The 18,716-nt window shown below is 50.4% G+C and overlaps 9 protein-coding genes across 9 annotated transcripts; 7 read left to right on the forward strand and 2 right to left on the reverse strand.

Annotated features, from left to right (window-relative positions):
• Positions 1-188: 188 nt before the first annotated feature.
• M438DRAFT_375505 (uncharacterized protein) lies at positions 189-2,054 on the reverse strand (the record flags this gene model as incomplete). Its single annotated transcript, XM_029908583.1, has 4 exons — positions 189-936; positions 987-1,421; positions 1,482-1,868; positions 1,924-2,054. 4 exons carry the CDS (start codon positions 2,052-2,054, stop codon positions 189-191), a joined length of 1,701 nt encoding a protein of 566 aa, XP_029759195.1.
• A 169-nt stretch (positions 2,055-2,223) lies between these two features.
• M438DRAFT_346665 (FAD-binding domain-containing protein) lies at positions 2,224-3,973 on the forward strand. The gene has a single exon (XM_029905729.1). It carries the CDS (start codon positions 2,356-2,358, stop codon positions 3,829-3,831), a length of 1,476 nt encoding a protein of 491 aa, XP_029759196.1. The 5' UTR covers positions 2,224-2,355; the 3' UTR covers positions 3,832-3,973.
• Positions 3,974-4,271: 298 nt separating this feature from the next.
• Positions 4,272-4,592, forward strand: M438DRAFT_346667 (uncharacterized protein; the record flags this gene model as incomplete). The annotated part of the gene is made up of 3 exons (XM_029905730.1): positions 4,272-4,320; positions 4,380-4,462; positions 4,525-4,592. Coding segments are annotated over 3 exons (187 nt in total), but the record flags the coding sequence as incomplete, so codon positions are not given.
• A 147-nt stretch (positions 4,593-4,739) lies between these two features.
• On the forward strand, positions 4,740-5,634 carry M438DRAFT_39589 (uncharacterized protein). The gene has a single exon (XM_029909238.1). It carries the CDS (start codon positions 5,010-5,012, stop codon positions 5,505-5,507), a length of 498 nt encoding a protein of 165 aa, XP_029759198.1. The 5' UTR covers positions 4,740-5,009; the 3' UTR covers positions 5,508-5,634.
• On the forward strand, positions 5,322-11,136 carry M438DRAFT_346668 (uncharacterized protein). The gene has a single exon (XM_029905731.1). It carries the CDS (start codon positions 5,761-5,763, stop codon positions 11,005-11,007), a length of 5,247 nt encoding a protein of 1,748 aa, XP_029759199.1. The 5' UTR covers positions 5,322-5,760; the 3' UTR covers positions 11,008-11,136.
• A 125-nt stretch (positions 11,137-11,261) lies between these two features.
• Positions 11,262-12,681, forward strand: M438DRAFT_346669 (Arginase/deacetylase). The gene has a single exon (XM_029905732.1). The coding sequence runs from the start codon at positions 11,337-11,339 to the stop codon at positions 12,543-12,545; it is 1,209 nt and encodes a 402-aa protein (XP_029759200.1). The 5' UTR covers positions 11,262-11,336; the 3' UTR covers positions 12,546-12,681.
• Positions 12,682-13,112: 431 nt separating this feature from the next.
• On the forward strand, positions 13,113-14,414 carry M438DRAFT_39649 (alpha/beta-hydrolase). Its single transcript, XM_029909263.1, has one exon. The coding sequence runs from the start codon at positions 13,223-13,225 to the stop codon at positions 14,240-14,242; it is 1,020 nt and encodes a 339-aa protein (XP_029759201.1). The 5' UTR covers positions 13,113-13,222; the 3' UTR covers positions 14,243-14,414.
• Positions 14,415-14,699: 285 nt separating this feature from the next.
• On the forward strand, positions 14,700-15,362 carry M438DRAFT_336365 (uncharacterized protein; the record flags this gene model as incomplete). The annotated part of the gene is made up of 1 exon (XM_029903880.1): positions 14,700-15,362. One exon carries the CDS (start codon positions 14,700-14,702, stop codon positions 15,360-15,362), a length of 663 nt encoding a protein of 220 aa, XP_029759202.1.
• Positions 15,363-17,078: 1,716 nt separating this feature from the next.
• On the reverse strand, positions 17,079-18,602 carry M438DRAFT_299247 (uncharacterized protein). Its single transcript, XM_029902018.1, has 2 exons — positions 18,526-18,602; positions 17,079-18,468 (listed from the first exon to the last, which is right to left on the reverse strand). The coding sequence occupies exons 1-2, from the start codon at positions 18,532-18,534 to the stop codon at positions 17,203-17,205; spliced, it is 1,275 nt and encodes a 424-aa protein (XP_029759203.1). The 5' UTR covers positions 18,535-18,602; the 3' UTR covers positions 17,079-17,202.
• Between the last annotated feature and the right edge of the window lie 114 nt (positions 18,603-18,716).

An 18,716-nucleotide genomic window follows, 5' to 3' on the forward strand; every position in this document is an offset into this window, starting at 1 on the left:
GTCTTCATGGCCTTGTTGGGTTGTATTGATGAAAAAGAAGAATGGAGCACTTACTGATTTACTGCCGGCTCAGCTGTCGTGAAGAAGCGAGAAGGACGAACCAGCGCTGAGCCACACACATTTTGAGAGACGTGTGTTCAGGCGGCGTCTGAATCGTGAAATATTGACATCGTAGCCTTCTAAGGCCATCATAACAGACTTCCGACAGTGAAGTACTCTCCGAAGATGTCAAACCCAGCCAAAGCATCGAACTCGTTCAAGTTCATGGACTGTGAAGGTAGAGGGGTTCCGGCGGTGTTAGGAGAGAGCTCAGGACCACCATTCGTACTATCTTCACCACTTACATCAGCATGTCTTGATCGTTCCAGTGCACGTTGTATAATACACGCGTGCTTGAATGCAATATGTGACTCTCCGCATGCGACCTTGAACAGATATGCACGTAGGTTGTCGACCAAGTGATGATCAATGGCACTCTCGCAAAGCACCAGCGCAGCGTAGGACGCAATGAAGAAAGCAAAGTCGGGCAGGTCTGGAGCGCGATCCGAGGCATCGCGCACGAATTGTGAGACGATGTTTGCACTTTCTCGCCAGGACGGTATATTTCTCTCGTGAGCAGATTGTGGCGATTGATCGTGGTGAGAAGAGGCATTGCGGCGGTGGAGCAATAAGTGACCGAACCAATGGGACAATTCAAGAGTCCTAGGCGGGCCAGAATTGGTCAGGAACCGGCTCCAAGCAAAGTCCCAAGGTGCAAAGGCAGATTCGGGTGTTGCGGCAGGATTTCCAAGAGCGGTGTGAAGACAAATGTAGAACTGGAGTTCTGCTATCAGAGGTGTGTCGAAAGGCATGATTGTAGGTTGTTCGAGTAGGCGGCGACAACCATCCATCAGTCGAATGGCGATTGTGAGTGGTCGACCACTGCCAATGGAGTATCTGTATTGTCAGCAAGGAATCCCGGACCCATGTTTCTGACCGTGACTTACTGTAAATGGGTAAGGCAAAGACTGCCCCACACGCGCAACTGCTCGATGGTGCGTTCTTCTGCGGCCCCTGGCTGCTGGACGTTGCTAGGGCCAAAAGCAATGACTGCATGGTTCGCAGTAATAGCACTCAGATGCCAACTGTCTAGTGGCTTGTCTGTCTGAACGGCAGGGCTGAATAGACAAAGTAAGGTGAAAGCCTGGATAACGCTACTCGCGACTGGAGGTGTATCGATTACTGCATCTGCGACCATCCGTTTGACGTGCTTGTAAATGTCTGACACTGTTTGGGAAGCTATCTCGGGATGGTAGCGAGTCGCCAGCAAGCAGAGCACATTCATCAAAAGAGGTGAATTGCGAACAAACCTTTGAGACACATTGCTGACGAACTTGACGACCTCGGCCAATGGTATCCATTTGCTGTAGCGATCGATGGATCTGAGATTTTGTCAGCTCGAGAACATAGGAAAGTCGTACAAGAACGGGATCGTTGCTAACGTTCGCAAGAGTTCGATGGCGGTGTCATTTGACAGTATTCCCATCGAGACTACATCTAGACGACTTGTCTGTTCAGAAGGTGTAGCGACTTGGCCGTATAGCTCAGACTGTAAGTCTTGGAGAATTTCTACCGGTTTCGGGTAGTTTTGCGAGATATGTGTTTCTGTGCTATCATCACCCGGATGAGTGGCATCAGGGCTGACGACAGCATCGCCAATGCCGTTCAAGACAGGGCCGGGTTGTGGAAAGACTGCTTCAGATAAGCGCGCAATCATTTGCTCGACCCGTTTCAGCCGATCTTCAACATTGTTGTTGTCCGGGACTGAGCTCGATGATGCTGGAGCTGGGATGCGAGCTGTATTACGTTTCGGTAGTTCACACTCCAGACTTCAATCAGTGTTAGGAGACGTGTCATGGTGATACCTTCGTAGCAATAACGAACTCAAGTACTTGGCAGCGGTGACAGATATCTGCCTCCTGTTGCACTTCACATCTTGCTTTGGCCGTGCGGCACGATTTGCAGGCTTTTCCAGTACGAATCCGCTTGGCCGGCCGTTCCTGCTCGGCCTCCATGTAGGCGCGATTTTCTGGATACGCTTGCAATTGCTGTTTGATGCAAGACGTTCAGGTATGGAGAGAAAAAGGTTGCCCGGAATCCGGTGGAGACCGCAGGGCTTGGCGAGACGGGTGCTTGCGGCAAGAACCATCTTGACCAACACATCTCCAAGTAGGTCCATCATTGCGCATACTAGAGATTGACATTCAATCATATTAAGCCTGGATTACATCCCAAACTCACCCCGCAAACCGAAAGCACATATCCTTCAATCGAATTCGCGACTCGTCTGATTCAATTCACAGACCAATCATCGCCATGGACAAGCACAATGAAGTTGTGAAACAGATATCAGCTCGACTGAAATACTTGCATTCTCGCAAAGAACCGTTCAGAATCTTCCATGGCTCAACCAATTCGACCAGAAATTATTCTGTTGATCGCAATCGGATGATTGATACCAGTTCTCTCAATCATGTTCTCGGTGTGGACAAGTCGTCGAAAACGGCCCTGGTGGAACCAAACGTTCCTATGGACAAGCTCGTGGAAGCGACGTTACCTTTCGGTCTGGTCCCGCCTGTTGTTATGGAATTCAAGGGAATCACTGCTGGAGGCGGGTTTAGTGGTACCGGCGGCGAGAGTTCTAGCTTCAAGCATGGCTCTTTCGACTGTACAGTGAACTGGATTGAAATCTTATTGGCTGATGGTGAAATCACAAAGGCTTCGCCAAAGTTGCTTCCGGATCTGTTCTATGGCTCTACCAGCTCGTTGGGTACGTTAGGTGTGACCACTCTGATGGAGGTCCAGCTCGTCGATGCGAAGAGATATGTTGAAACCACCTACACTCCGTGCGGATCTCTCGAAGAAACACTGGAGAAAGTGAAGACTGCTAGTGCAGATTTAGAAAACGATTACGTAGACGGTTTTCTTATGTCTTTGAACAGGGGCATTGTGGTCACTGGTCGCCTGACTTCATCCGTCTCGCACGAGACACGCATCCAGCGTTTCCAAGGCGCGCGGGATCCTTGGTTCTACATGCATGCGGACAGAACAACAAGGAAAGCTCGAGGACCGGTCACGGAAGCAGTACCTCTAGCAGACTACCTCTTTCGCTATGATCGCGGTGCATTCTGGATGGGAAAATATGCTTTCAACTATTTCATGGTTCCTTTCAACCGCATCACACGTTGGGCTCTGGACGACTTCATGCAGACCAGCACCATGTATCATGCTCTGCATGCCAGTGGACATATGCAACAGTACATTATCCAAGACCTGGCTATACCTGCTGCTAACGTCAAAGACTTCATCAATGCAGTCGACCAAACCTTTGACTTCTATCCGTTATGGCTATGTCCGATGAAGCCATGGACACAGCAGTCTTCGTTCCATCCACATGGCATTGATACCAATCTACTCATTAACGTTGGTGTTTGGGGTCCGAACGGTGCAAGCACTCCTGAGGAAGGGATTGAGAGAAATCGCAAATTGGAAAGCCTCGTCAAGCAGCATGGTGGCAGGAAATGGTTGTATGCTCAAGCATTCTATACTGAGTCGGAGTTCTGGGATATCTATGACGAGAAGTCTTATCTGGATTTGAGGAAAAAGTATAGAGCTGAGTATCTACCGAGTGCTTTCAATAAGGCTTGTGCGATTGGTAATGGCACAAGTCAAACAGGTCAACCAGGATGGACCGAGTGGGCTACTCAGAAGGCTTGGGGTATATGGCCAGTCTCTGGAGTATATGGAGTCTTGCAGACATTGGTCAGCAAGGAATATCTGCTCAAGAAGTGATATTTCTGTTGATAGCTATCGAAAGGAAGCAGCTACTGGAAGAATGATCATGGAACCAGTCCCAGTCACCAGCTACAGCATCAGCTTGTCACATCAAATGAAGACCAGAATTATCCTGATCGTACGATACAGCAAACAGCACGCGAAGTCATTTGATCAAGTTTTCCATTCAGCCTATCTTTAATCTTCTGTGTTGTCAAGGTGAAAGCTTAGCCCCATGTACGTCATCGGCCGTTTTGTGGTGGCAGGAATCCAAGGCAACCACCTTTGTGGCTTCATCTGCCCCTCTTCATAAAATCTCACGACCTCCAACTTCTATCTGAACAATCAAGACATACTCTCCAAACACTACACAGTTCTCATACACACATCTAATCCAACATGCCTCTCGTAATCCCCGGAATGCAGTCCAGCGGTGGCGACGACAAGACCTCCAAGTGGATGGATCAGCTCATGGGCAAGAAGCTCGGTGACAACAGCGACAACGTGGTATGTCTCACTCTGCCTTTCATGCCTTTTAAACCATTCACTGACAAGCTCAATCACAGACATTCGCAAAGAAAGATCTTCCTCAGCAGCACCGTGTCGTCAAGGGCGACTCGATGATGACCATGGACCACAACCCCGATCGGTAAGTGCAGCAAGAGGAGAGGAGAACGACGTGCAAGGACACAAGCTGATGGTCGAATACAGCCTTAACATCCACGTTGGCGATGACGGCACCGTTCACAAGGTCACCCACGGTTAAGCGACCAGCTACGACTATGAAGGACCGACAATCATGAAGACCACGAAACATCAGGATACGAGCAATGGGCATGGAAACACCTACATAAGCATGAAACCAGACAATGAATAACAACAAATGAATCATCATCACATACTCCCATATTATCGTGTCCAGACAGCTCAACAATGACAACACGGTCCGACTTGACATGCACTCTTGCTGTCGGCAGCCGAGCATATGAACAGTATATGCGTGATAGCGAAGCAGACGGTAATGCACATGTTGCCCATTCTGCATGTTTGCACACCGCTACCTGTGTAACCGTCTAGGCTTCATTCAATGCCGATATGTGGATGCATGCAGGGTCTTCGCTCATGCGCGTGCTCTTGCTGAATACCCACGAATACCCTGCAGCACTCCTTCAACCGTTTGACTTTTGAGGCTCAAAATGAATCTTTACACTGCAGAAGAAACATCTCACTCGATAAAAGGTTTAGCAAAACCATGTTTATCTTTTTGTTTGATCGGAATGTTCGTCAAAGGACGGGCGCTACAAGTGACACTTCTGGGGAGTGTTTTCGACGGGAAGAAGCCCCACACCCTTTCCCACCCCATCGCCGAAGTTGCGGTCAAGAAGTCGTCGGCTCTGCGACTCACAAAGCAGCTTGATTGCATGCCTTTTTGCCCCTCTTCATGCAGCGGGGCGACCGGCAGTAATGGACGCATGCGAAATCACATACGAAGGTCAAAATATGTGACTGATCAAGTTAAGTACACAAAAGGGTCTTCTGTTTGCAAAAGGTGTCTTTTCCCTCCTTTTTTTTCTGCTTTTGACTGCGACGGCAAGGGGAGTAATCAACAGAACCCTTGCTACTCTGCTTTGTATATTGGTGTACAAGAGGAGAAAAGGGGATACAAGTGTGCATCACATCACATCTCCTGCTAGTCTTGTGACATGCCACTTCTCGCTCGGCAGCGAATGACCAGCTTTGTTCCCTGCTTTGGATTGGTCTGTCTCTTTTGATTAGCAGCTTTGGTCTCCCAGCCGCCGCAATTTAGTCCCGAGAGAGAAGAGGCGGTTCTACACCTTCCTTCTGTACTCTTGGTGTATATTGCTTCTACGAATTACGACAATCGCTCTTTACCCTCTGGACATTTTCGAAGAATAGCATCAAATGCAATAGAGTGGTGATAACGAAATGGCGGTTCCTGTCGCGCGCGCGTTGGCGGCGCGTCTCCCGCTGAAGCTTGCACCAACCAGCGATTCCAAGCAACCAGAGCTGCAGAAATGCGCTGGCAATGCATATCACCACGACCATCACGATGGAACGATTACGAAAACACTCCGACTACCGGGTCTACTCTTCTTTGACCTCGAACAAGCAACCCCTCCAAGTTATGACGATTGCGTGAACGACACACCACCTGACTACACGACTACCGATGCGCTTGCGACGTGGGATTGCGATCCTCCTGCGTATGCACCGTCACCGATCTTGACAACCCCTGGGAAACGAAGGGATGAATTCTTTGGAAGTACGAAACCAGAAGTCGATTTTCAGTATCGCGATAACTTGCGCGAGCACAAGAAGAAGAAAAAGGGCGCTGCTGCTGCCAAAAACAAATGGGACAGCGACAACGAGGAAGAGAAGAAGCCTGAAGAAGACAACAAAGAAGATCAACCTGGCGACACAGGCGGCAGTGGAGGTGCAGATGGCGCAGGAGGGGATGGAGGAGGCAATGATGATGACGATTGGGACGATGGCAAGAAGAAGAGCAAAAAGGACAAGAAGAAGAGTGCCTTCAGCTGGGACGCCCTAGACGACGAAGAACACAAGGAAGAGGAAGACAAGCAAGACGAAGCACCTCCTCCTGTCGAAGAACCTCCACCTGAAGAAGACGACTGGGCAGGCTTCACCACAGCCAGCAAGAAGAAGAAGAAGAAGGGCAAAAACGCCGACCCGGATCCTCCTCTTGATGAAGTCAAACTCGATGACGAACCCCCGAAAGTCAACCTGGACTTCGGCAACAGCAACAGCTTCAGTTTCGGCACCAATGGCGCTTGGGGAAGTGGTGCAAAGGCAGTAGAAGATGATAACTGGGCCACTTTCGGTAAGAAGGACAAGAAGAAAAAGTCTGGAAACGCCTTCGACTTCGGCTTTGAGGATGCCGCTGGTGAAGGGGAGATGCCTGGAGAATCCGAACCACCACCAGCAGAGGAAGAAGCAAAGACCGACGACAACCCATGGGCTGCATTCAGCACTGGCAAGAAGAAAAAGAAGAAGGGTGGTGCTGTTGAAGAACCACCTCCTGAACCCGAGCCCGAGCCGGAACCTGAACCTGAACCAATCATCGATGTTCAAAGCCCTGACGAACCTGCCGACGACTTTGGTTGGGGTATGAGCGCAAAGGATAAGAAGAAGGCAAAGAAAGCCGCCAAAGCTGCCGCACTTGCTGAGCCTGAGCCTGTCATTGTCATCGAAGAATCGCCTCCTGAGCCTGAAGCTCCTCCCGCAGAACCTGAACCAGCTCCTGTAGAAGACTTCAGTTGGGGCATGAGCGCTAAGGACAAGAAGAAGGCAAAAAAGGCTGCTGCGAAGAAAGGAGGAAATGCTTTCGACTTCATCGCTGAGCCCGACCCTGAACCTACACCCGCTCCAGAGCCCCAACCCGAACCCGAACCCCCCGTCGTTGAAGTCGTTGAGGAACCTCCTCCTCCTCCTCCTGCTGCTGAGCCAGAACCTGTCGATGATTTCTCTTGGGGAATGAGCGCAAAAGACAAAAAGAAGGCGAAGAAAGCAAAAAAGAACGCTTTCGACTGGTCTGAGCCTGATCCTCCTGCCGCTCCTGAGCCTCCATTAGTTGTAGAAGCCCCTCCTGTTCCCGAGGCCGCTGATGACTCGGCCGCTCTTGTGATTCCGGAACCACCACAAGACGAATGGAGTTTTGGCTGGGGTACAACAACTAAGAAGAAAGGTAAGAAAGGCGTTGAGGAAGTCCTGCCAGAAGCGCCTCCACCTCCGCCGCCCGTTCCTGAACCTGTCGCCGAGGAAAGCAGTAGTTCATGGTCATTCGGCTGGGGCTCAACCTCGAAGAAGGATAAAATGAAGAAGAGCAAATCACCAGAGCCCAAGCCTGTCCCTGAACCAGCCCCGGAGCCTGAGCTCGTCCTCGAAGACGATCCAGTCGTCATGATTCCTGAGTCAATCGACGAGCCCAAGGCAGAAGAAGATGATTGGTCAGGCTGGGCTACGGGCAAGAAGTCAAAAAAGAAGGGAAGCAAAAACGCACCTGTCGAGATTGTGGAACCTGTCTATGATGTCCCTGTCCAACAGCCTGATCCTGCACCTGTTGAAGAAGACTCCTGGGGTGGCTGGAGTGTTGGTAAGAAGGAGAAGAAGAAGAGCAAGAAGGGTGATACTGTTCCTCCTCCACCTTTGGCCGCCATCGAGCCCCCGCCTGTCGAGTCGGCAGAGCCCATTATCGAAGTGCCTCCACCTCCGCCAGAACCTGAAGCTCATGTTGAGCAGCCACCTGCTGATGATCCTTGGGCTTCCTTTTCCACCAAGAAGAGTAAGAAGGACAAAAAGAAGAAGGGCTCAGGCGCTGAAGAGACGAAGCCGATTGCCGAGGCACCGCCTCCTGCTCCCGAACCAGAGCCTGAACAGCTGATTGATATGCAAGAGCCGGAGCCGAAGCCCGAACCGGTTGTCATCATTGAATCATCTCCAGCTGAAGAGTCCGTGAAAGAGACCAAGAAGAAGGAAGTCAAGACTTCTTCCGGTTGGGGCAGCAGTCTTTGGGGCAGCTCAAGCAAGTCCAAATCTTCCTCCTCTTCTAAAGACAAAGAGAAGGAGAAGGAGAGGGAGAAGAAAGAGAAAGAGGAAAAGGAGCGTCTGGAGCGAGAAGCAGAAGAGCAACGCAAAGCAGACGAAGAGGCTGCATTCGCAGCAGCGCTCGCCGATGAGCCTATTGACATGCTTCCTGAAGCCGAGCCCGCAAATACGGGCTATTGGGGCACTTTCCTGAAGCCTACCACAGTCAAAAACACTGTTGAGGAACCTATCATTCCGAAGGTGAAAGTCGACACTGGTGCCAAGGAGTCTGTCAAAGACAGGATCAAGCGATTGCAAGGTGAAGCTACCAAGAAAGAAGCGGTCATTGTACTACCACCTGCTCCCGAACCTGAGCCACTTCCCGAACCCGAACTCATCGTTGTGCCCGAATCTGAAGTCGTTATCGTGCCTGAACCACCAGTCATTGAAGAGACTGTCAAGAAATCTTCCAAGGACAAGAAGAAAAAGAAAGGTAAAGACAAAGAGCCATCTCCTCCACCACCAGCTGCTATCGAGATTCCTCCGCCTGTTGTCGACTTTCCTCCCTCTCTGAGCCCTATTCCGGGTGGCTTTCCTGAAGATGACGTGGTTGATGTGCTGGCTGATGTACCTGCTGTACCACCATTCGTGCCTGAAGCCTCGGCTACCGCACCTATCGAGCCACCTCCAGTCGAAGTGAACGAACCTACGCCCAAACCTGCTTCTGACAAGAAGGTCACCAAAGAGAAGAAGTCGTCAGTCAAAAAGGAAGTCAAGAAGCCAACTAAGTCGTCGCGCCCGACAGTAGTCGACCTTTCTGCGCCGAGCACACCCACGGCTGAGATTAAGTCTGTTAAAAAGGAGCGACCAAAGATTGTTCGCGACCCGACTGGTAGTTCTTGGGGCAATTGGGGAACAACACCAAAGCCAGGGGTCAAAAAGGAACGCCGGCCCAGCAAAGACGCGACAACAACAACAACTCCAACTTTGAAGCGCACTTCTGCTCCAGGACTCTCTCGATCGAAATCGGCGCGCAAAGCAACCGAACGCGACGTCATGGACAGAATTGACAAAACCTCCAGCGACGACAGAGCATCGAAAAGAGAGAGTAAAGATCGTCCTACTCCATCCAAAGGCATGAGTTTCAACATATTCGGTCCCACGCCCACGCGTTCTAAATCAATGCGCCAGTCAACTTCTGCGCAACGACCAACTCAAGTACGTGAATCTCGACGCTCTTTCGACGTTTTATCTCCGCCAGGCGACATCGCTAGTAAAGCCGCCAAATTGATGGGAGTCGGACCGCGACCGACTCTGAGTCGCAGTCAATCGACACGAGAGAAGCGCAAATCTCGTACTGTGCCAGATCCGTACGCCATCGATCCTGACAACACTCCTGACGACGCGACGCACTCCGCCTCTGTTGACAGGTCCAGCAGCCATCGCACAAAGAGGTCCAGTCGAAGTGAGCACAAGCACGACAAGCGCGACTCGGCAATGATGTCCGGCGGTCTTGGTCCCGGCAATGGCAATGAAGCGGACCCCGTCATGACACCAGAAGATACACCTTTTGTCACGCCTTCGCGACCAGCATTGAAACGCTCAGCAACCACCAGCGCGAGGAAACCAGCAGGGGGTCTTTTCAGTAATATCCTGGATTCACTCAAGCCGAAGCCAGTGGAAGAGCTCTCGCGCCGCCATCGCAGCAATCGTGCTTATGATAGTGAAGATGGATCTGCACGCCACAGCAGACACCGCACCCCTCACCGTGACGAAGAGGAAGATTCCAAGCGCCACCTTCGCCGCGAACACAGACGTGTCCATCGACACGAAGACATGCCATCTACGCCCGTTGATAATTTGCCACCGACCCCAGCAGCAGAAAACATCGAATCCGAAGAACGTGAACGCAGACGTGCAGAAAGAAGAGTCAAACGCGCAGCAGCAGAGGCAGCAGAAGAGGACCTACGAGCACGCGAAAAGGCCGCCAGACGCAGAGAACGCGAAGACGCCGAACGCGCCAGGCAAGATGAAGAAGAACAACGACGCCAACGACGAGCTGACCGCCATGCCTCTCGTCGCTCTTCTGCTGCAGATCCAGACCGGAAACCGCATCTGCATCGCTCTTCCACAGCACCCGTACAGTCATACTTCGACGCTCGTGCTCCCAATCGTGACGCCAATGGACGCGATCTTAGAAGTCCTCCAAAGGACAAGACATCTAATTGGGTGAACAGTGTGACGTCTTCACCTCCCTTGCCACCACCTCTTCAGCCTACCATCTTGGATTTCCCACCTGCTGAACCTCAAGACGATGAAATCCCGGATGACGAAAGCACGGCTCGCGAGCTCCGTCGTCGTCATCGCCGCGAACGTGAGTCTCGTGGTGTGGAGACGGAAGAGGACCGCAAAAGACGCAAGCGCAAGGAGTTAAGGAGACGTGAGGAAGAACTCGAACGTCAAGGTGGAAGAGGAAATAAGGCGTTCAACAGTCCTGGGTATGAGGGTTTCGAGACACAAAAGACTTGGGATGGTAGAGTTGTTGGTGAAGGAAGAGGTGGTGGTGGAGGTGTCAAGGAGGAGATTGCTAGAAGAACCCAGGGGTGGTTTAAGAAGGTTGCTGGACTGTAAGAAAGAGGAGGAGAAAGACTTTCGGCTTTTTCATGGTTGATGAACATTATGACTTGGATGAGATGATAGATTATGATGCAAAATGAACAGCATGCAGAGAAGAACAGAACGATATGAGAGTGACGTTGCATAATATCATAAGTTATGCATAACTATGCTCCGACCAAGCTCTCAGCTCCACACCTTCCCAATTGGGTAGGTATAGGAGATCAACCAAAAGAAGCAAGTCCAACCTGCTCGAGCGCCGGCGATATCGAGTACAAATATCGACGGCGTGCTCTGTCGTGGTGTCCTTTTCTTCTCTCCTGTGTTCTCACTTCATACTCACAATGCGCACTTCTACTGCCATCGCCTCTCTACTAGCGGCGTCAAGCCCACTGGTCTCCGGCCACGGTGACCATCATAACCACGGACAACGCGATTTCACACCCAGCGAACTCAAAGAACTCCAGGACAAATGGGGCACAGATTTCGGCTTTGGTGGTATCAGCACTTTTGCCCACCTGCCTCACCACAAGTGCCTGACCAACCCGCAAACACCATTTGACATTGGCATTATCGGAGCTCCTTTCGACACGGCTGTTTCTTATCGCCCTGGAGCGAGATTCGGCCCTCGTGCTATTCGCGCTGCTTCTGCTCGTCAAACCGCATTGAGAGGATATAACCCCCGTGCTAGCTTGAACCCATACACTTCATGGGCTAATGTTGTGGATTGCGGAGACATCCCCATCACTCCTTTCGACAATGGATTGGCTCTGCGTCAGATGAGTGAGGGATACATTGAGCTCTCTACCCGTGTGGCCATTCCCGCCAACGTAGCTTCAGAAGCTACTTATTTGCAAACTGCCAAAATCGTCACTTTGGGCGGTGATCACAGTATCGCTCTTCCCGCATTGAGAGCGCTGAACAAGAAGTATGGCAAACCGGTCGCTGTGGTGCATTTCGACGCTCATCTGGATACTTGGCATCCCTCAAAATACCCTTCTTACTGGTTGGATCTGGAAGATCCTAGCACGCAATCTTTCTTCACTCATGGAAATATGTTTTGGATGGCTGCTACGGAGGGGTTGATTGCGAACGGTTCTTCTATCCATGCTGGTCTGCGTACGAGACTTTCTGACGAAGATGATTATACCAATGATTCTGAGCAGGGGTTCGTCCGTATCTCAGCTGACGATATCGATGATATTGGTACTAAGGGTGTCATCTCCAAAATCTTGGCCACGGTGCCTCAGGATTATCCTGTTTACCTTTCCATCGATATCGACGTTATTGATCCTGGTCTTGCCCCTGGTACTGGTACTCCCGAGCCCGGTGGTTGGACTACCAGAGAATTGATTCGCATTCTCAGAGGTATTGAGGGCTTGAATGTTGTCGGAGCTGACGTTGTGGAGGTTTCACCAGCGTATGATTCTCAGGCCGAGACTACGGCTTTGGCGGCTGCGCAGGTGGTTTATGAGATTGTCACTAGCATGGTCAGAAGAGGATTGATGGAGTTGGCACAGACGAAGCAGAAGACTGTCAAGGATGAGCTGTGATGTGGTCAAATTCTATACTCAAAAGCTTGAAAGTTCCTTAAGACAAATGTTTTGGATGTCTAGATAGCTACTCGGGCACATGTGCGCATCGTTGATATGGGAAACACGACTTGATGCTCTCTTTTGACAAAACTTCGCCGGTAGAATATTATGTTCGATCCGTTCCAGCTGGACACCTCTCGTGAGAAGGCCGCAGAAACTGCTGTGGACTAATCGTATAATACCGACACATACTGCTGACATGTCTCTGAAGGGTTCTCCTCTGCCTATTGATAAGATGCTGTAGAGGCCATCGAAACCGTCGTCATTTGAACGACACCGACGAATAGGTATGCATTATTATCACGACAGCGTGCACTCCGAGCGAAGGAGATGAAGTCGATGAAATACAAATCAGCGTTAATGCGCAAAAGCTGACCGTTATCTGTCGCGTGGTTTCCGATCAATTACTCTAGAAGAAGATGAGGACCAAAAAGGAAATCAAGTACGTCATCGACACCAGCGTTTCAATGGTATAAACATTCCCTCCCAATCATTTCCTTTCTCGCATAATTATCATATTTCCAACAGCCAAGAATACTTAGTAAAGAGGAACAGCAATATTTTCGGATCTTCTAAGCCAATCACACCAACAAATCAGCAAGGAGAGCTTTTGTGACCCGCAAGACATCATAGCCATGGCAGCAGCGACACCACTACACAATCATAACACCATGACGATAACAACAAGATCGGGCAAATCAACACCGATAGCTCTCCTCCAGACTGTGATTAAGCCGTTTCGCCCGCATCTGATCAAACCAAACAAGGAGTTCGCAGCCGGATCACCAAACCTCGATATCCACAGAACAGCAAAGAAACGCTGCAATGTCATCGAACGACAAGTCGAAGGAATATGGCTATATGAGATGACTCCCAAGACTGCGTCTCTATCGTCGAAATCAACAGAAATTGAGAGGAAGAGACACATTTATTACTTTGCTGGTGGAGGCTGGCAAATGCCTCCGAGTCCTGAACATTGGAAACTCTGCGCCGAGCTATGCCATCGTCTAGCAAACACCACAGTAACGATAGTTTCCTACCCTTTGGCACCAAACTCACCAGCGAAGGACTCGATACCAGCGCTGGAAAGGCTATATCCCTACCTCTTCCCAATATCTGAAGCGGACAAAGCGAGTACGGAAATTGTCTTCGCAGGCGACTCGGCAGGAGGCAACGTAGTCCTGGGCTTGATGGTCAAAGTCCTTACGTCCACTCCTTCGGCACCGGTACCGCAGAAATTGGTTTTGGTTTCTCCAGCTGTGGATTTGAGGCCTCAGCCTGTGGCTTCGTCGCCGTTCGAAAAAGACTTGGTCGCAGCGGATAAGCTTGATCCTCTGCTAGGCATTCCATTCACGAACGGTACGGCCGAGAATTGGAGTCGAGGTGCTGATGCTGAGGCGCCATATATCTCGCCGGTTCTGGCGGATGTGGGTGTGTTCGAAGAAAGAGGGATAGCTATCTATGGTGTCACTGCTGGAGCGGACGTTTTAGCGCCACCGGCGAAACATTTTGCTGATAGATGCAAAGAGGCGGGTGTGGACGGGAAGTGGCTACACTGGGAGGGATTGATGCACTGTTTCGTGTTGGCATGGTGTTATGGGATCAAGGAGGGCAAGGAGGGGTTGGAATGGTTGATTGGTGTGATGGAAGAGTAGCGGAACTTAGCCATTGGGAAGGCACGGGTCAATCTGAGGAGTTCGCGATGATCGGTCGTCATGTCTTTCCCTGTGTCGATTGCAAGAGCGAGGAAAGGCCTATCGCAGCTTTCGTAATCTGACACACGTATGCAGAAGGGACGAAGGAGGGGGGGAGAGAATCACAAGTCAGAGTGCTGAAAGAGAAGTGTTATTGGGGGCAGATCGGAAGCTTCATCAGGTGCAAGCTTGTGATGATCAGCTGTGTCGACTTCCAATATCACAAATGGTAGGAGCAAGACAAGACAAATCGCAGTTTCCATGAGTCTAGTCTCGAACGCCTAGTGTCTTCGCCTTCCTGCCGATGAGCATCCTCTCTCCGAAAGACATCAACACCACTCTCCCACAACAATCTTCTTCTGTTCATCATCATCATTCCATCAAACAGCATCCATCGACTACATATTACAAAGCCATCATGATGAACATCTTCACCTCTCTCCTGCTGATTGCCGGCCTTGTTGCCACAATCATCTCTGCCTCTTCTGTCGATGTCAACATTACAAGACACATCTCAGGAACCGCAGACATCGACATGGCATCCCCCACTCGCCGCAGTCGCCGACATCGCACCCACACCTTCACCTTTATAGATCCACCGTCTGCAACTCTCGATTCCATCATCATCGCAGACATTGGCGGTCCATCAGCCACCAGCCCCTCCTTCACCATCCCTGAAGGCACAAGTTTCTCAACCTCTTTCAGATTCGCCTCGATGCCTCCAACCCTGTCAACTCTCGAACCCACCCTCATCGGAGAGATCCACCTGCCATCAGAACCCATCACTACTCCAATCTTTACCTTGACCTTCAGCACCCAAGTCACGACTGACCTCACCTTTCCGCCCGGCGCTCCAACTGATTCGCCCTTCACCTTGACCATCGGCCTCGCAACCCCAACTACCGATATCTTCAAGGGCCACGTGAGCGTGTCCCGCAAGACCACCAGTCTCGCAGCCTCGAACACCCCACACCCGACCAACCTATCTCCATCCATCAAGTCCTACATCAGAGATGTTGTCAACCACCCGCAACTTCAAGCACAGACACAGATCCAAGATTCTTCGCCACAATCTGCATAAACGCCATCTTTACTCGAGTACGAGATGGCGACATTCACACCTGTTTCCTGAGGCATGGGCTGGGACTTGAATGATGGTAGGAAGTTTTTTTTTGGTCGGTCGTCGGCCAGTGAGATGGGAGGTTTGAAGTTGTATTGTTATGAGGCTTTGGAGCAGAAGTTGGGCGGATTAAATCGTAGAGGGAAGAACAAAGAGTCGAAGCAAGGGGTTTAGCAGATGCCGGAAGCAGCATACTGCATGTTGAAGCAGCCTATCGGAGGAGAAATGGCTAGCAAAGGTTACTTATCCCTGATCTGAGAATCACCGTTGCTCTTACCTACCTTGCAGAAGAATAATATGACTTTGCATTCGAGATACGAATGACGCTTGCCAAATCTTTGACTCTCTGAAAGACTGGTCAACGTTGTGCTCTTTGTCAACATTCCACCTCTCATTCAAGCGACTCGCCCAAGACAATCAGTCAGCATGCCGCCAGGAAGAGTTTTGAACATTTCCACCTCTACGTGGATCTCAATCGGCGCGCTCGCTACCCTCTTCCTCGCTATTATATCTCTCGACATCTGGAGTAAAGACGCGAACGACATTTCTTCCACAGACACAACCACCAACTCCTTGACCCACCCTCCCCTCACCACTCCAACCAACCCCTCTGTTCGCTCCCTAATATCCCACTTCTTCGATACCAGTCCCAAACGCAAAAAGGCCAACTCCCTCCGACACTGCCTCTACAAATGCGAATCCTGGCCACTGATATCAACTGCACATTTGTACACTGGAGAGTACAATCGAGAGAAACTCGGGGATTGTGAGGATTGGTGTGTTTGTGAGTATTTGGGGGAGAAATTAGGAGGAGGAGGAGAGGGAGAGGGAGGAGAGAGGACGTATTGTGGTAGAGTGGTTAAGGCTGATTTGGGGGGGTTAGGGTGGTGGATAAAGGGGGATGGGGGGTGGACGTGTGATGGGGGGCGTTAAGGGGGAGTATAGGAGTATAAGGCGATGCACCGTATGTGGAGGTGTCTGTAAGTTGATCTCACGATGCCAGGGAGTATGCTTAGGAAGAGAAAGTATGGCCTAACACGTACTGTACGTCTTCCCGAGACGAGTGAAAATGCGTACGTTTGCGCTTTCTACGTTATGAGTAACACTTTGCCAGCTTTCGCCATCACTGTTTGATTCATATCAGTACTGCGCTAAAGCTTCTTCTTCTTCTGACTTTGCGAGGAAATAACCAAGATGTCACAAGCGAGAACAAGGAGCATTTCCACCTTTCTGGGGATGATAGTCTGTAGCCTGGCTGCTGTCCTCATCGCAGTCTTGTCTACTTACTTCGCTACCATCAACTACGACGCCAGTGACAGCGACACCGCCACTGAGAGTATCGCTTCCTCCTCTGCCAGCACCAAAAACTCGACAAACCATCTTACTCGCAACCCAACCTTCAGAACCCGAGCTTCAACTTCACTTACATCTTTCATGGTCGACTGGGAAAAGCGCGATCAAGCTAATGCCTTGCGCCACTGCCTGCGCAAATGCCAATCATGGACTATCGACTCGATCATACATAAGATCTTCGGCAAGCACACTCGAGAATTTGGTGATTGTGAGGATTGGTGGTGCGTGTGTAGGTATATGGCCGAGAAGACGAGAGATGAGACGACAGGATATTGTGATAAGGTGCTTGAAGCTGATTTGGGCGGTATGGATTGGTTTATGAAAGGAAATGGGTGGTATGAAAGTGAGAAGGATGTGTAAGCGAAGGTATGAATGGGTGAAGAACATGGGAGTTTTTGGAGTATGGTGGATGTATAGATTCAAAGCATGGTTATGTGGTTACTTCGCCTCAGATGTCTTTGCCTGAGAGTCGACCTGATCGTCTTCTTGTCTGTCCCTCGGCAGCAGGTGTCTCGACCTTGACGTCCGTCTTCTTGGGCTTGGCCTGTGTGGCTTTCGTGCCGTTTGTTTTCGTTGCTGTCTTTGTCTGTCGTTTTTTGACAGGCTTGGTGTCTTCGTCTTCTGACTTGACAGACGCGGACTCGTCTTCGTCTGCTGTCTCTGCTTTGCGCTTTGTCGTTCTTGCACGTTTGGGCTTGGTCTCTTCCTCGTCAACTTCAGCCTTGACCTTTGTGGTCGCCTTCTTAGCCTTTGACTTGGGCTTCTTGGGTGCGGCCTCCTCTTGCGATTCTGCTGTGTCCTCTTCCATCTCATCCGCAGAACCCACATCCCCAGCAACCTTTCCAGTCTTCTTCTGCAACCTCGGCACAATGGCAGAAGTCCTTCCTCCGACCTTCAAATGCACAATCTTGTCTCCGTTCGGCAAGACATTCTTATCCTTCTTTCCTTTATCCCAACGGTACTTCATCAACCAGGTTTCCGGGAACTGACTGCTGTCTGAAAGCACCTCAACAGCAAGCCCGCAGACTTCCATCATAGCCTTGTGTAGCGCGGCGATTTGTGCGGATGAGAAGGTATAACTGTACTGCTCCGGATGAATCCTCGCTTGATACAACACTTCATCCGCAACCCAATTGCCGATTCCAGAAATATTCGCTTGATCCAGAAGTAATGCCTTGATAGGCACCTTCTTACTCTTCAATTTCTCCTCCAACCATTGCTCAGTAAGAATCTCCTTGTCGATGACCGGATCAGGTCCGTTCTCCTTGAGCGGTGTCGTGTTGCGCAACTCCTTCGCAGCAACATCCACCAATCTAATCCTAGCCAATCTTCTCGGATCCACAAAAGCAATCTCATTCTCCTCTCCTTGCAACTGCAAAATAAACTTCCAAAACCTCGGCGGCCATTCTTGCGGTTTGTCCTCATCTTCAGGTTTTCTATAATAATGACTTGTATCGTCGGTTTTGAATTTTATCCAACCCGTCATTCCCAAATGCATGACCGGATGAGGTGCGGAATCCATTTCTAGCCAGAAGTATTTGCCTTGTTGTTTTGCGTCGAGGATGCGTTTTCCGGTCATGGCTTTCTGGAATGCCGAGGCGGAGGTCCCGACTTTGCCGTAGATGATGTTGTCTTCTTGGACTTGGACTGCTGAGATCACTTTGCTGGCGCAGTGTTTGCGTAGGAAGTGCACTATGCGTGCTACTTCTCCGATCTGTGAGTGGTCATTGTTAGTACGAAGATTGATTGGAAAGGGCTAGAGAATTCGTACTTCTGGCATCTTGGAGATTTTAGTGGGAGATATGTGGGAGAATGACTTGGTTTTGGGTGTTCGTGAGAGTTGACGAGGAGAGTAGGTATGTGAGGACTGAGATAGATGCACGCGTGTGGAAATGACGTAGGCTATTTTCGTGATGGTTTGAGGGTGACCCTGGTCTTCCTTTTAGAACCTCCTTCTATGTC

Source organism: Aureobasidium pullulans (genome assembly GCF_000721785.1).
Source record: "Aureobasidium pullulans EXF-150 unplaced genomic scaffold scaffold_12, whole genome shotgun sequence".
NCBI lineage: Eukaryota > Fungi > Ascomycota > Dothideomycetes > Dothideales > Saccotheciaceae > Aureobasidium > Aureobasidium pullulans.

Excerpts from the sequence above, each read along its gene's own strand:
- M438DRAFT_346665 (XM_029905729.1), top strand. The coding sequence starts at position 2,356 with ATGGACAAGCACAATGAAGTTGTGAAACAGATATCAGCTCGACTGAAA.
- M438DRAFT_39589 (XM_029909238.1), top strand. The coding sequence starts at position 5,010 with ATGAATCTTTACACTGCAGAAGAAACATCTCACTCGATAAAAGGTTTA.
- M438DRAFT_346668 (XM_029905731.1), top strand. The coding sequence starts at position 5,761 with ATGGCGGTTCCTGTCGCGCGCGCGTTGGCGGCGCGTCTCCCGCTGAAG.
- M438DRAFT_346669 (XM_029905732.1), top strand. The coding sequence starts at position 11,337 with ATGCGCACTTCTACTGCCATCGCCTCTCTACTAGCGGCGTCAAGCCCA.
- M438DRAFT_39649 (XM_029909263.1), top strand. The coding sequence starts at position 13,223 with ATGGCAGCAGCGACACCACTACACAATCATAACACCATGACGATAACA.